Below are 16,727 nucleotides of genomic sequence, written 5' to 3'. Positions count from 1 at the left end.
GAGAACTTTGCTTCAGGATGAGAACAGAAATCATGCTCTGGTGGCGCGGCGGCAGCGGGAGGCCCCATTAGCTAAAGTGGTGCTTCAGGTTAAGAACAGTTTCAGGTTAAGAACGTACCTTCGGAATGAATTAAGTACTTAACCTGAGGTACAACTGTAATGTCTAAATTCATGCTATATTCATGGAGTTAAATCTAAGACTTTTTTTTTACAGAACTAGCTTCTGTTTATTGCTTTCTGGAAATGAAAAGCATAATGCTCATATTAACCTATACAATTACTTGCCAATATTGCCAATATCAAATAAATTATTGTAAAATGTTAGCAAGAATTGCTTCAATTTTATTGTATTTTAGATGTGTAACGTAAAACAAAAAATTGCAAGACTAATGACCAAAAATAGTGCCTTAGGGTGCAATCCAAACCTGCCCACTATCCTGGCAGTGCTCCACTGCCAGGTCAAAAGAGGCAGTAAGATTGCTTGCAGGTGACATAGTAATCAGGCTCAAATTAGACCACATGCTGTTACTCAATGGCCCTGAGACTGGTTATGGGGCCTTCTGCTGGTGCGCATCCTGCTCATGGCACTCCCATTTGCCTGGTAGGCAGAAGAGGGAGGTTGGCGTTACCCAAGTGTTGCTTCCAGGGTGTTGGCAGCTTAGCTGGGAGAGGTGGATGGAGAGACACCGCCACTCATTCCATCTCTGCCAGCCTAGTGTAAGGGGAGTTCGGTGGGTTGGATTGTCCTGTTCATCTGTACAAAGCAGCACAAGCACATTTGTAGATATAGTCCACAGTGTGGAAGATCAGGAGGACTGAGGACAGGATATCACTAAACTGCCCTAGCTCCTACCACTTGTTCTCAGATAGATTTGAAGAGAAAGTTGATTGTTTGCTGTTTTCACAATCTGAGGAGGGGTTATCAACCTCAGGCCCAGGGGCTGAAAGCAGCCTTCCAAGCTTCTCTAACCTGGTCCTTGGAACTGTCACTAGGCCACACTCCCTCACTGGCCCTGCTTCAGGCTTTCCTCAAGCTCTTTTGCCTGGCTGGAAGATGTCCCTGAACAACAACAATGCTTCTTGCTTGTCTGGACAAAGTTTGGAGAGATGTGTGGGTGTCCTTTTGCATGCAGCTTACGAACAAAGGGAAGTGTCAAATCCATTTCCCCACCCACTTGTGCCTCCAGCCCCCCCAGAAGGTTGCCTGTGAAGGAATGCAGTTCTCATGTGGAAAATGGTTCCTCTGCCCTGGTTTAGATTCAGGCACTGAAGTTCAAACACAGCTCCTCAGTCCTGTAAATGCACACACAAATGCAAATTCCACTTTCCTCTTCAGCTGATGTGTTGGACTCAATTTATGATAATATTCCTGTACATTTAATACAGCATGGAAAGAGAGAAAGAGAGAGAAAAAATATGAACTGCTCGGATTTTCTGTTCTATGAACTATTGTACACAAAAGAGTTCTGGTTCCATGTTGACTCTGGCAACCTTTAACGTGGAGTCTGAAGGAAACTGACTTCAGCAGCCAATTGAAATTGAGCCTCTGCCTTTGAAATTAGTATGTCTGGGATTCTCTCTGTTAATCATGCTGGCATTAGTTCACTCATGCCACAATTATTATTTGAGATAGGCACTCTTTTAATAGAACACTTTGCTTTGGCTAAGCAGGTGAAAGGAGCTATACTGTACCACTCCTCTTTAATCACAGCGTAATTGCATCTTGGATCCCAGCATTTAATTTGGAACTTTTGCTTAAAAGGTTCCCTTGAACAAATGGAGGTTAAAATAGCAGTATCAATACTTCTTTTTGACAGAGAGTTGGAATTCCTATAGCCGTTAGACAGAGAAATATGTGGATCTTTTAAATACTGCTTCAGACCTTATGTGGAAGAAAGCTTGAGCATGAAATTTTAAATGCAAATTTTTTTGCTTCAGGCTTCAGTTTTAAGTCCAGCGGAACTATTTCTGTGTGCAAATGCCTTTTTGCATGTATGTGATCTGTGAAACTAAAACGGCACAGAATCCCACCCTACCCCACCCCATTCTGCGCACCCTTATCTGTGCAAAGGTAATATTGCAGGACATTTTAATGTCAGAATTCTTTTTATAGCACTTGTTGGTGGGGTGGGGGAGATTTATTCAGAGCCCTCTTTCCCTCTCTGCCCTATGACAAAGGCCACCAGGTTGATGTGGAAGGAACTGGGGTGATTGTCATGTTCCAAACTTGGTGGAATTTGAGACTTGATTCTAAGCTGCTTCGGGTCTGTCTGTTAATTTAAAGGGGGTTTTTTTGTCAGTTCTTCAGATGAGAACAAAAGACTTGCTCTGGATCTGCTATCATCATCAGTTTCTTAAAACACTTTTAAAAGAAAAATTATTTTTTAATTATAACTAATATCTTCTAGATCTAATAAAGGCATTGTAATAATCCTATGAAAATGGGGTTTTTGAGCACTGGTGTATAAAACTCTACTCAGGTTCCTATATATGAGGGTTAAATCATTGGCATGCTAGATAGTCAATTTAATGGGGTTCATCTTATTCATTCCAGGTTTTTTGGCTAGGTCACATTATTAAACCTTGGTATATGGGCTGAGGAAAATGGTGCAGAGTTTAAAACATGCTGAAGTGGTCATCAAATGCTGAACAAAAGACAGCAGATCCAGCTTTCCCTGTCATTGCATCTGTTGGGACTTCTGCCTGTAATGCAGCTCCCAAAGGCATAGGGCCTATGTGAAAGGATGGACAACTTTACCAATATATACTGAGTTCCCACAGCCACCAGTAGTGTGGCAAATTTGGGTTATGAGATGTGAGTTGGAAAGTGTGGTGAACGAATCACACAAACATTTTGCAACACTTCAGACTTTCTGCTAATACACACCCCTGTATGTACTCATGTGAATGGACCCTTGTTCTGATTAAATGAAAAAGGTTTATGTAAGGTTAGGAAAAAAATCTACTGGAGGGCAAGGTCTACAGTTCTCAAAGTACAGCTGGGGTCCTGAGGGAAAGGAAGCAGACCTGGCAAGATTAAATAAGAATATTCCCAGATCTGCAGAGATCCGCTTACAGAAGTGTGGGTGTCTACAAAGGACTCTGCTGGGATTAGAGAGCACTGGGATCTTTGTACAAAACCACAGGCCTTTCTCTTTACTTCAGTAAATAAGATTCTTGTTAAATTTATTTTGCTTTTCTGTTGCTCATCTTCACCCTTGCACGACTACCCTTCTAAGAGGCCACTAGCAGAAAGGGACACGTCCTTGTGGGAGATAGTGCTGACAAGGTCAAAATATACTTCCGTGGGAAACTCTCTTTGCCTTGGAACCATGCCCCATAACTGAAACGATATCTTCCACCTATCTGACTCCTCTACCATACAAATTCCTGACACTATGCTGTTCATATGTAAGGTGAAACGTAGGTTCTTATTATCATACAGCTGTAATGTTTTAAAGCTCATAGCCATGTCCACTGTTTGTGTAGACCGTTTCTCTGGCTCAAGCACCTTCCCCTAGAGGCACGGATATAGACCTTTAAAGTTTACTCTGTGCAATCTTTTGCATGTCTATTCAAAAGCAAGCCCCACTGAGTGCAATGAGACCCGGCCTGTCAACACATTACCAGTTTAAAACAAAGCAAGATCGTTCTTTTTCTCAGTTCAGAAATTAGGTGGCTTGGGGGAAAGCACTTCAAAATGCAGCATTTCATGACATGTCTATACCATTTCCCAAGCCAACAGTGGGAGCACGCTGGGTGCAGAGTACCCTGGAGTGTGTGCTGGTCTTACTCCCAGGTAAGTAAGAACAGGATTGCAAATAATCCTATAATAACAGTTCTTTTGTCAGGATGAGGTTTAGTATTTTTAGCCTGTCTAGTTTGAGCCCTGGAAATATTCACATTTTTATCACTAGATAGTCCTTAACACAGCTGGGGGGGGGGGATCTGCATAATAAGAAATAACAGGGAATTTTCATTTTGCCGATAAGCATAGTTCTCTTTCCCAGTGCATGTATTATCAGCAGTATTTAATACAATAAGCAAAGTCTGCTTGCATTTATAGACACAGGCATGCCACTTCAGAACAAATGTGGCATATATGCCATTGCTCCACTATGGGTGATATTTTTAAACACTTTTTTTGGGGGTGGGGACACACAAACCCAATCTTATGAATCAAAAAGTAGAACTGCGGGGAAAAGTCTGGACTTGATTGTTTCTATTTGCAGAGATTTTTCTTGTTATCATGGGGGAGTACTGAAAAGTGATACCTCAACCCCATCTCCAGTAGTAGGAAATGCTATTGTGTCTTCCCAAAGGTGTCTCAGTAGGAGAAGGGAAAGCAGCATCTCTTTTGTTTCCCACTCCACATACTTGTACGCCTGTCATCGGAATATGCCCAAGGCCCAGTGCTCAATAAGGTACGGCTCTGGAAATCTGGCTTTCTACACCTATAGCATGGATGGGGAATCTGTGGCACTCTGGATGTTGTTGGACTCCAAGTGTGAGCAGAATGGCCGAGCCATGATGGGTTCTCCCACCACCATAGCTGCACCACACTGACCTCACTGCTGCCTCTGCCCTCTCCCGGTAAGCACAGCTACACAGCTGACGCAAGGCCAGGTGTGTGGCGCTGCCCCTCCCATCAGGACCCCTCCTGTTGAACATACATAGCAAGGTCATAGCTGGACCAGCTCTAAGTTACATACTAAGGTTTCTGGACCTCAGGAACCTTCCAGTGCCTCACCTACCAGTCTTGGCAAATACATAGCCCAGCTAATTTTTAAAAAGAATGAAGGGAGTAATTACGTCTTCATCTCTTTCCAACTCAAGGCCGGCCTGCATAAGGTTGTTTTCGTACTCTTCTCTGCGGACTCTCTTGTCATCTTCATGGTAATCCATGTGGGGCTCGCTGTCGTGCATATTAACCTGCCCTGCTTTCCCAGGAAGTGGCTGGTCCTGTCTGAGGCTCCGAGGCCCCAGGTCATTGAAATGGATCCGCCTGGTGAGCGTTCTGCTGAAGGAGGACTTCTTGTAGTGGTAAACCAGGATATAATCCACTTTCCTTTTCCCGTCTCTGAAATAAAGTCCATACTTGCAGTTGGCATCAGGATCTTGCGAGAATGAATTTAATAACTGCAATGAAAGGAAAGGAAACGTGTTCAGTCATCTCTTTGACTAAGCATTAAAACAATCAAGTATTAAGTATTTCTTTTCAGCCACGGCAGAAATAGCCTGCGCTATCAGATTATGAATTTACTCGACAAAATGTTACAAGTTAATATGTTTGCTGGTTCATCAGTCAACACGTTCAGTTATCAGATATATATGTGTGCAGGTACGTGTGTTTTCATGTAACCTGTGCTAGTACTGCCTTTTGCAGTACAGTGGGCTTAAAATGTGTTAAATGGATTAATAAAATAAGCAACTTTTTAAATATATATTTGTACCCCAGCTTTATTATGTGATGAATCCCAAGGCAGCACACCATGTGTCTCCCTGGTGGTCACCTATCTAGGCAGTGACCAGCCCCAAGTTTGATAAGGCTACCTAAGAATCTTGGGAGCTGTACTTTGATCAGAGTGATGGGAACTGTAGCTCTGAGAGGGGGGAAACTACAGGTCACGTGATCCTGGAGCTCTTAAACAGAAAATGCATGTGCAGCCTAAGCCTCAGCAAGATGGTGGCTTCATGTGCCTTCAGGCTATATCTTGGGTGCAACTCAAGATAATTCAGCAACCAATCTGAGGTAACTGATCAACACAAAGTGACTTGCCTCTTCAGCTTTGCACAGTGAACTGGATGTGAACTCATCCTCATGGGGCCAGATCTCAATTTACTACATCCTAACCTTCATAATCTGACCTTTCCAACTCAGAAATACTTGTGTAGATCAACTTTAATTTCATCACCAGTTTTATCCTTCAACCGGTTTGTGAGTTCTCTAACTTTCTGTGCTTTAAACCCGGCTGAGATCCTTTGCCCTTCTCCACCGAAGGCATCTGTGTTTTACTACTGACAAACAGATTAATAATATGCTCAAACATTTGTCACTTCTCTGCATCATGTGAAAAAGAGATCATTTTTAACAGAGATTGAAAGGAGCCAGCTGGTCATATAGCTCAGCCAAAAAGGCCAGTGGACCACAGCCAGGGTTCAGTTTTTTCATTCATTACTCTTTCTCATGGAAAATTAAAATGGAAATGCATTTACCAGCCCTGCCCCCTGCAACTCCACGATAACAAAAATGGATATTGCAATTAAAACTTGCATTGTTAAATGAATATGAAATTCCTGAAATATGTATCTCCAGATGAAAAGGTAACATTTGGTTGTGCATCCAAGTGCATATTCCAGTAAAAACAATGTGGTACAGATAAACCACGCTTACACTGCATTTGGCTGTACATCTGAATTACATGTTGTCCTTTAAGAAGACACTGCCTCCATTGCAATCTAAAGGCTCTTTTAGGTGGAAGGAGAAATTAGGCTTGAAAGGGAATTCCTTCCATTCCACACCATTCCATTGGGGCTTTGATAATGCTTGACTGCTGTTCTTCCTTGCTTTGAGAAGAAAAATAGATGTTATCTTGTATTGTCTTGTTTTGTGCAAGGGGACATGTGCAAACTCTGCTTTTGAAAAAGACTCTCTGTCCATCCATAGACCACTTCCAACGTTGCCTCTAATGGTGTGCTAACTTCTACAGCATGGTAGCGCCTTGTGCCAGTTGGTAATGTTCAAAGGAAGCAATTATTATGTGAGGAGAATCCATTCTGTGGCTCCTTCCCCATGGCACTGCTGCTTTAGTTACAAGGATAGGAAATTATTGCACAGAATGACCGCTCCCCACATTAAATGGCGGGCGCCCTTTGAGTGGTCACACACAGTCCCCTGGACCCTATGCGGCACCATTAGCACAGGCTTGCCTTCGCCTTCCCCAGGTGGGATACCTGGAGGTCTCCGCTGACCACAGCCAGTTGCCCAATCCCGCCTGGGGAGGCGTTGCCAAGGTGATTAGGCCAGGTAGGGGGAGGGACCACCTGCCCACACAATAGGGGGAGGATACCTGGGAATCATCAGTTGGCTCCAGATCTTCTCCCACCCTATCCACCCTCAGTTAAGACTTCTTTTGCAGGTTAACCTTTTATCCACAGGTATGTGGGCGCTGCTACATCAAGGTCACTGTTGAAGGGCCGGAAAGGAATTATCCTGCATTGGCAGGTTTGCCTTTCCCCGTAGCAAAACATCACAATTTTGGCGGTATCAGGCCTTGGGCGGAATCCTTTAGTCTATCTTTCCTAAATGGGGGTGGCCCACGCCCCCTCCTCTTTGTGGCAGCGATACCAGGGTTCCTCGTTAAAGTGGTTTTGAGGTGAGGCTTTGGCCATACACCTAGAGGTTGTCATTGCTCTCCCCTGCAACGGTGATGTAACGGGGGCGGGCTCTCTCTGCTTGAACATATATTCTCCAGAGCCAGCCCATCTCCCCCAATAGGTAACCCTGATGTTCCCCAGATCCCCGGCGGGGGACTGGGAGGGATAAATGCCCAATGCCTGAGCCAAGGTCTACCCATATCTGAAGCATAATAAGTCGTGGCCAATTTTAATCCCATAGCACGTTGTCTTGAGTCTTTATTCCACATGGGGGCTGCCCAGGGTTTGGGGGACTCCGCTTGTCCACGCAAAGGAACTGTGGCATGGACTCCTCCCATCACTTTGGACAAGGCTGGTGCAATGAGGCATGCAGCTTCTCCCATGCCACTAAAGGGAATGTCAGCCTCGGACAGCCAAGGGCAGATGTTGCTGCTGTTGTGTCATCCAAAGATCTCAAGGCGGTTCACAGGATAAAAATGTTGTTGTACTGTATACTTGAAACATTAGTGCCACACTCTTGCTAATTAAGTGCAAATCCTAAAGCAGAAGAGGCAGACCCAAGATTAAGTGCAGATGCACTGATAATTCAGTTCCAGCTGTTTTAAATAACATATAAGCCTGTTGTTTTGGTCCCTTCAAACAACCACCAGCAGGCAGGCCAGTGGGGACACACCTGTTCTTTGAAAGGAGTATAGCACTTAGTGCTTCAGCCATTCCCAGGCTAAGTTAGCAGATGCTAGCTGTGCCTCAAAGACAGTTTTCCAGCTGGGTAAAGTTGACACCTTAAGACCACCAGAACAGAACAAAGGAACTAGAATGCAAGATGGATTTGTATGGCTTGGGTGGTAAAGACAATACGGATGTTCCAGATCAGGATCTTCATGTATTACACCCACTTTTTCTTAATTAAACAAAGTACTCAGAATTATTCCTTTATTAGGCTGTAAGAGGAAAGAAAGTCATTGATGCTTCCAAGTTTGCATGTGTGGTCTCTCTCAAGAGACCACTTTTATATAAATTTGGCTGTAGTATAAAAAACAGATGCTTCCTTTTGAGAAAGAAAAAACATATTTTTGTGCCATTTCTCAAAGATGTCTTGGCCTCCTGATCTGCAAAGTGTTTTGTTCAAGAGCTTTTAATAAATTCTAGTCTTAGCTGAAGTGACTAAATGCTTTCATAATGTGGAGAGATGTAATTAGTTAAGTTCTAAAACTGTGCCAGGCTGCTGAAGAAGCATGAGAACTACATGAAAGGCCAAACCAGACATTATAAGAGGCACACAGGGATGCCACCACTCTGCGCCTCTTCACTCTATTTTCTTTGTAACATATAATATAAATGTAATGTCTGATATGACGTCACTGTGCAGATCACATTAGACTTCAATAATAATAATAATAATAATAATAATAATAATAATAATAATAATAATAATAATTTATTATTTATACCCCGACCATCTGGCTGAGTTTCCCCAGCCACTCTGGGCTGCTCCCAATCAAGTATTAAAAACAATACAGTGTTAAATATTAAAAACTTCCCTGGACAGGGCTGCCTTCAGATGTCTTTTAAAAATAGGATAGCTACCTATTTCCTTCACATCTGAAGGGAGGGTGTTCCACAGGGCGGGCGCCACGATTGAGAAGGCCCTCTGCCTGGTTCCCTGTAACCTCACTTCTCACAGTGAGGGAACTGCCAGAAGGCCCTCGGTGCTGGACCTCAGTGTCCGAGCTGAACGATGGGGGTGGAGACGCTCCTTCAGGTATACAGGACCGAGGCTTTTTAGGGCTTTAAAGGTCAACACTAACACTTTGAATTGTACTCGGAAATATACTGGGAGCCAATGTAGGTCTTTCAGGACCAGTGTTATATGGTCTTGGCGGCCACTCCCAGTCACCAGTCTAGCTCCCACATTCTTGATTAGTTGCAATTTCTGGGTCACCTTCAAAGGTATCCCCATGTAGAGCGCATTGCAGTAGTCTAAGCGGGAGATAACTAGAGCATGCACCACTCTGGCGAGACAGTCTGCAGGCAGGTAGGGTCTTTAAGAAGTGCAGGGGGAGGGAAGTGCACACACAAGCTCCCCCCTGCTGCCCCAGTTTTCCATACAGGCTTCTCTCAGACCTTCACACATTGAAGGTCTGAATGTGACTTCTAAAGATACTTAGACAGACAATACTGGCCTAATGACGAGTGGTGAATAAATACCCAACCTTTTTATGCACCATTCAAGGGAACATACACCATATACAGCATGGATTTAACCAATAAGTTGACACTATATATAGTTTCATTTTCAAATGGTGCATTTTCACGAAGCCCTTCTAGTCGCTAGAATCTAGTGCTCCTTTCTGTGGCAGTATCTGAAATTCAAAGCCCTGTCTTGGGTGCCATAGTTCAAATCTGGACAAATTTCTGCTCCCAATAACCCATATCTACATATGATTTGAATCATCTTTTAAATTTCTTTAACTGGTTGTTTTTAGCTTTTTTAAAAACAAGAATTTTATTGTTTTATTGTATATTTTTGTAAACTGCTTCAAGGTTTTCTTATACACACGTGGTATATAAATTTTGTTAAGTAAGAATAAACAAATATGTAGCATTTTCCAAGCTGAGAGATGATGTCTCTGACTTCTGCTTGTACGCATACAGCTCTACAACCCTCTTTGCACACTGTGTGCTCATTCACTGGAGTCACCCTATAAGTCTTCCCAGTGTTTATACTTGTACTTGGGAAGAAAACAAACATTCACCTTCTTGCTCTGACATAGGCACACTGAGCGACTCCCAGATTCTTGCCCTGTAGGCAACTAACTCACAAGGAGACAAAGGAATCAATTATTTCCACTATAGAGTTTTCATCATAGGAGTTTCATGTGAAAGAATTAATTAAAAAAACGAACTGCAATATGGCATACACCGCTAAGATTATGTTCCCATGCTAGTCCCAAGCCATTATGCCTCTGCAAGTCTAGTTGCCTGCTGCATTATGCATTATAAGCAGCCCATTTTTTAAACTGTGCCCATCTAAAGAAGTACCAAAGGTGAAAGATTTGAATAAACCTGAAGGAGATAAATACCAATAAATCTGTATTCAGTAACTGATCCCATTTATACACATAATTACCAACATGTGATTTTGAATGAAAATGTTTCTTCTTCTTCTTCTTCTTTTATTTGCACCCCACCCAACTGACTGGGATGCCCCAGCCACTGTGGGCAGCTTCCAACAGATTAAAAAAATAATAAAACATCAAACATTAAATATTTCCCTATGCAGGGCTGCCTTCAGATGTCTTCTAAAAGTTGTATAGTTATTTATCTCCTTGACATCTGATGGGAGGGCATGGTGAATATTTTCTCACCACAATTTGAAAAGCCAAACCTCAAAAGGCAACTCAGTATTTGTTAATATGTTCCCTAATGGAGAAAAAAAAAGTTCTGCTTGTAGGACATTGCTCGAGAACAATGACAGAGTCCTAGTTATCCCTTCATCCGAACTTTTTTCACTTGCTTACTAGTGCCAAGAAATAATCAACACTGTTTGTGGTCATTGTAATTCTTTTACATACATTTGCAGCACAATCCTGTGCATGTCTACTGAGAAGGAAGTATCACTGAGTTCAAAAAGGTAAGTGGGCATAAGACTGCAGCCTTCAGTCTATACTTCACTGTCTATACTTTTTGAATTTAATTCCCCTATACTAAAGCACATGACATAATACATGTATTAGCTTTTAAGGTGCCGCAAGTGTCTTGTTTTTGTAACAGAAGGCTCACATGGCTCCCTTCCTGGACATCGATCATACACTTGGGATCCTATTAGTTTGAGGTTTTCACTTTTTTATGGCTGCATAATATGCAGATGCCAACAGGTAAACTTCCTCCCTCCCTCATCACAGCATTTCTATGCCAAGGAAAATTTTGCCCTCTGCAAAAGGCATGGTGAGATATTAGAGGGACAGAGGCTAATCCTTTGTGCGTTTGTGTGTGATAATATCGCTAACATTTCAATCTCAAAGCATATCTGGGAACAGCTGCCTTGAGGGTCATTTTGACAGAAATATAAATGATTTTTTAAAAATTAAGATATACTATTTTGAAAATTTCTTAGTATAGTACTGAAAGGGGCAGCTGAAGGCAGCACAAAAACTTCCCACAAAATTTACATTCAGCAATGCAAGTATGTGTGTGTGTAGCTCTGTTATCTAGACTGAAATACCCGCTTAAAAATGCACTGATTAAAATGAAACCTTCTCATTCAAGCCCTCATTAGGCAGTGAAATGCTGTAATGTTTTTTAGCATCAGACATCTGAAACAGTCTTACTTTTGGAAGGAATACTGTACAGTGGAGTGCACAGTTACAACCCTGGGGTTATAAGGGGCAAAAGGACAGAGATCACAGACAGGATTATGTTGTTAGCAGCTAGATATGTCAACAAATAGGTGAGAAGACGCCTCCTCCACTCACCGTACTCTCGGTGCGAACGTATCCTATATCTTCAATAGCTCTGATGTTGATAATGTGGATCCCTTTCTCGTCAGCAGGTAGCGTGGAGTATTTCTCATTCACCCTCATTGTTCTTTCATTAGGAGAGTCTCTGAAATCTTCTGGCAGAAACTCCACCCCATGAAATGAACCATCGGTGTCTGGAGGAAAGAGAAACAGGTTGTTTTAAAGCCTTTCATCACTTCTCATCCACAGTCTCTCTCTCTCTCTCTCTCTCTCTCTCTCTCCCCACCATCCAGCTGGAACTTGTCTTGTTCCAGTCGGCATCTGCCCCTGTCTTTTGTCTCTCTTCCCACCCCTTTGTGGGAAGAGAGACAAAAAAGTACCTCCCTTGCCAGCTTTGCCTTATGCTCCCCTGGTTCTACTCAGAGCGCTTCTGAGCTTTCCCCAGGTTTCTTCTTGACACCGGCTTCCCTAATCAGCAGCACCGTAGAAAGGATTCTGTGTTTCAGGATATAGGCACCACCAATGAACTATTCCAAATTGCACTGGCAGCTGAGCGAACTGGATTTCTAACTGATTGTTTTAGCAATAGCCATTGCAAATTAATTGGTCTCAAATAAATAAATAAATAGCATTTAAAACAAACACCAGAGCAAGACACACCCACAAAACACACAGCATGCCAGCCTATTAGCATTACCATTACTTATGTGAATTCTAAATATATGTAATGGAAACTGAATCCTCACAACCAAACATCTTGGCAGCGCTGTCAGTTTGACAAAACTGACCACTTTAGATGAATGTCCCCTCCCCTCAAAAGATTTAGCTCACTCACCTAGCCTGCAAACAGGTGGCTAGAGTTGTCAAAACTTGTCCAACTTTTTGTTTGTGTGTCATTCCACTCCAGCAAGGGGCCCTGAATGCCCTGCCCTGGGTGATGGATGCACATTCCTTAAACCACATGCAATATCCTTTGGCATGTGTGGACTACTGCAGGCTGATCAATTTGTTGGATCATAGGAAGTAGGTAGTAGCTTTCAAAGATACCTCAGTACTCAGTAAAGCTAAATATGTGTTGTAACGCTGTCCTGTACATTTCTACTCTAAACTGAATGAGATTCACAGGTAAGTGTATTGCAGCCTGAGTCTATAGTGCCTGGATTTTAAAGTACCTGGAAACTCTGTATCAGCTTCAGCTGAAACTTCATGCTAAAGGAGTCATTCTGACATTACAAAAGACTTCAGTCCTTTGTACAGAAAAATGTTAATACGTGGATTGACTCCCTTATTAATACAGAACTGAAGAACTGACTTGTACAAAATTATTTACAAGCCAAAATCACAAGCTAAATCACAAGTTAAAATGTGTGTGTGGGGGGGAAAGATTTATATATTGAAAACTTCAAATGAAGTGTTCCCAGCTAACTGCATTTTGGGACTTTGTCTAAGCCCAGTTTGGGGAAGTATGAGAATTGTCTGGAATTCTGTTCAGATGAGTCAGTTCTATTGTATAATCCAAAACAACTGTCCATCTGCCGGTGTGTACACCTGAGCCCATAGTGCCATCACCTTTGGCAATATATGACGTAAAGCAGAACAAATATAGCAGCATAATAGGCAGGGAACCATGAATCCTCTTTGTTATGGATAGCAGAAGAGATGTGAAATGTAAATATCTCCCATAATACAATATTGTATTAAGCAGAAGCACCACTTCAAGTGAATTTAATATGAGGAGAGTGCCCACAAACAGTAGGTGAATGCAAATCCCAATTCTATAATCAGTGGCTTATATAGTTACTGGCCTCATATGGAAGACTGAAATGAAGCACTTTCATTCCTGCTCTCTTTGTTTCCTAAGTCCAGTGTGTTAACTTTGGATGTTTTGAGAATACAAAATGCAAAGTACCACTGTAAATGTCCTTATGCCCCTCTGTTTCTCTGGTCTTTGCTTTATCAGAATCAGAAATGCAGGCAGGGTAAGATCAATAAGTAAACCACCCAAGCTTTGTTCACCTTACTTAAGATTTTCTCGAAGCTACAAACATGAGTTTGACCAAACTGCGGGAGGCAGTGGAAGACAGAAGTGCCTGGCGTGCTCTGGTCCATGGGGTCACGAAGAGTCGGACACGACTAAATGACTAAACAACAACAAGATTTTCCTCCCAAGGCAGGAGTTCCAATTTGTGACATTAACTTTTCCATTAAAGGATGAGAGGTTGTTTTTAGAATCAAAGAATGTATTTAAAAATGACTACTACTAGTGGTAGATGGTTCCACTCTACCAATCCTGTGGTCCACCCACATGATCTGACCACCTAAGATTCCTTCTGGCTCAGAGTGAATTTTTCAAGATTACTATCAACTTCTATCATACTTCTAATAATCCTGAAAAACAAATCTCCCTTCAGCTGTTATGACTGTGAGGATGGAGGTTGCTTTTAAGGACACCTCATCTAACAAGGAAGGTTGATTATGTTTTTCAGCATCCAACAGAACACCTCTTAGAAGGTACAGTCCTGAATGATATGTACAGAATGAGATGGTCTAATGAGGGTGGTGTCTGAAAAGATCCCAGTCCAGATTAGGCATGCATAACTTGCTTCTCAAATGTCTTTCCCTCCATGAAACACAAGTTATGGATGACTGCCAGGCAAATCCAATTATTTAATAACATTAACTGAGTTTCACTATGATTAAAGAAGAAGGGGCATTTCCTGGTCCTTGTGTCTTTAGTGAGAACTTCCATTAAGGATTCCAGTTCCAGTGAATAAATGATCACTATTAATAACTCTCCCTTCCAAAAAGCTGTCTTTTACGCCAGTGCAGCAGTGGGAGGAGAGGTAAGCAGAAGGAGAAAAGTTATGAAAATCTACAGTGATACTGTGCCTCCCTGATAGGTCATATATTATGAGTTTTATCCATGAAAGGATAAAATGGAACACAAATTTGGCCAAACTGGACGCCTATGTTCAGGCACAGGAAACGGACTCATAATAAGAAACTTTTAACTATTTCTTCAAGGACTGCACATAGGAACACAGTGAAAATAGGAAACTCTTTTATACTGAATTAAACTACTGATCCATCTAGCTGCAGGCGAGGAGAGTGCTGATACACTCCAGTACTGCTTGCAGGCTTCCCACAGGCACCTGGTTGGCCAGTGTGAGAATAGGATGCTGGACTACATGAGCCACTGGCCTGATCAAGCAGGGCTCTTCTTATGTTCTTAGTGGTCTGGAACACCTGGAGGACACAAGCTTGGAGAAAGCCAATCTACATGGACTGGTAGTAGCTCTCCAAGGTTTTAAACAAGAGCCTTCCCTAGTCCTTGCTGGAGATGCTGGGGATTGAACCTGAGGGCTTTCAGGTGCAAAACCTGCGCTCAACTGCTGAGCTAAGGTCCTTCCACCTGCTTGCCTATCTTTGCATCCATTTTCTACATTACAATACTTTAACATGTCTCTACATTACATCTCTCTACATTACAATCATTTAACATGTCTGTCCTGAGAGAATTAGTACTGGTGGTTCAAGAGTGGCAAGGCATGCCCAGTGGAAGACAGCAAGTCACCTACATACGGATTCTGAAAAAGAAAAGCTTAACTGACACGAAGAGAAACTGGCAAAGCATCAGATATCATCTTAGATGATTAATTTTTCCTTCCCTTTTCCTGTGGTGGTGTACCAAGCACTGACTAATACAATAAAATGGTCCTTCATTTCTTTTTCTTTTTTTTATTTACACCCCGCCCATCTGGCTGGGTTTCTTAAGAGTCATAATCTAAAAAGATCCAAACTTCATTTCTGCTTGTATAGAACATATGGGGGCAAGTCTGAAAATACAATGGCAAGGTTCCATTCCTGGCAACTGTACTCTCCTCCACTGTCCTGCTTTTTTTGCACTATAGTGTGACAGTATCCGTCTAGATGGCAATAATGGAGTAATATTGAAGAAGTATTGGAGAACAATAAATGAAGTTCTCCAATGATTTATAGACAGTATGTCCAGTATAACTACATCACTAATGCACCATTATTGGGACAATAACGTGTTGCAGATCACACCAACAAAAACCACCACCAGTCTGGAAGGATCCTTAGTTACCTCCTGGAATGTTTCTTGGAATATGAAGCACATATATTGCTAATATGGGTCAAGTCCACGATCAACAACATTCAAAAGCTCCCTCACATAAGGATCCCTTCTATTTATATGGGCTGTCAGGCTTCTCAACAGCCACTCACCTGGTCACCTCTGGGAGAATAAGAATAATGTCTAGGTGACATGATGACCAGGTGACCAAGAAGGGTGCAACTGGGAAAGGGCTGTCTCTATTTTCCTTCTGTTGCCTGGCAAGCTAGAAAACTTCTTCTTTCTTTCTTTTGAGGGCTAGTAACATTTGTGGATTTCATTGCAAGGATGTGTGATGCCTCTACCGTCGCATCCTAAGAGTGTGATGCAGAAGAATGGCTTGCAGGTGGGACCTGCTCCCATGTTGGCAGGTGCCTACACAATCAGAGCTGCCTGTGATGCACATTTGTGATTACAAATCCATAGTTATACAGGAACAAGCTAATGCTGTATTAACAAATGGACCACGGAGTACAACAGCAGTAACTGTAAATGACAGTGTGTAAAATAGCCCTGTTTTGCTGTTCTCCTGCCTTTTTAAGGAATTGGGGTTCCCTGGTTATCTCTTAAATCTAGCAATCCAGCCAAAGCCTGCCTGAGGGCACATTTTTTATATATGCTAAGCGGACTGTGGGAAAGAATGATGTTTGTGTGATGGCAAGTTCAATCAGGCAATTGATATTTGCAATAAAATAATCAGTCATTACCTTTAAACCTAACTGAGATCTGATACCAAGATAAAAGCACAGCTAGTT

At 42.3% G+C, this 16,727-nt stretch overlaps 1 protein-coding gene across 5 annotated transcripts in view; it reads right to left on the bottom strand.

Moving 5' to 3' along the window:
- ANO1 (anoctamin 1) overlaps window positions 1-16,727 on the bottom strand; it is a 141,958-nt gene that overhangs the window by 66,998 nt on the left and 58,233 nt on the right. For all 5 annotated transcript variants that reach the window (XM_083427603.1, XM_083427602.1, XM_083427605.1 and 2 more), the window contains exons 2-3: window positions 11,853-12,031; window positions 4,813-5,139 (exon numbers count right to left, since the gene is read on the bottom strand). In XM_083427603.1, the coding sequence (XP_083283729.1) occupies window positions 4,813-5,139; window positions 11,853-12,031 (506 nt within the window). The remainder of the gene's footprint in view (window positions 1-4,812; window positions 5,140-11,852; window positions 12,032-16,727) is intronic.

This window comes from Podarcis tiliguerta (genome assembly GCF_965153285.1).
Source record: "Podarcis tiliguerta genome assembly, chromosome: 1".
NCBI lineage: Eukaryota > Metazoa > Chordata > Lepidosauria > Squamata > Lacertidae > Podarcis > Podarcis tiliguerta.
Note: the sequence above shows the minus strand (reverse complement) of the source record. Positions and strands in the feature narration are given on the sequence as shown.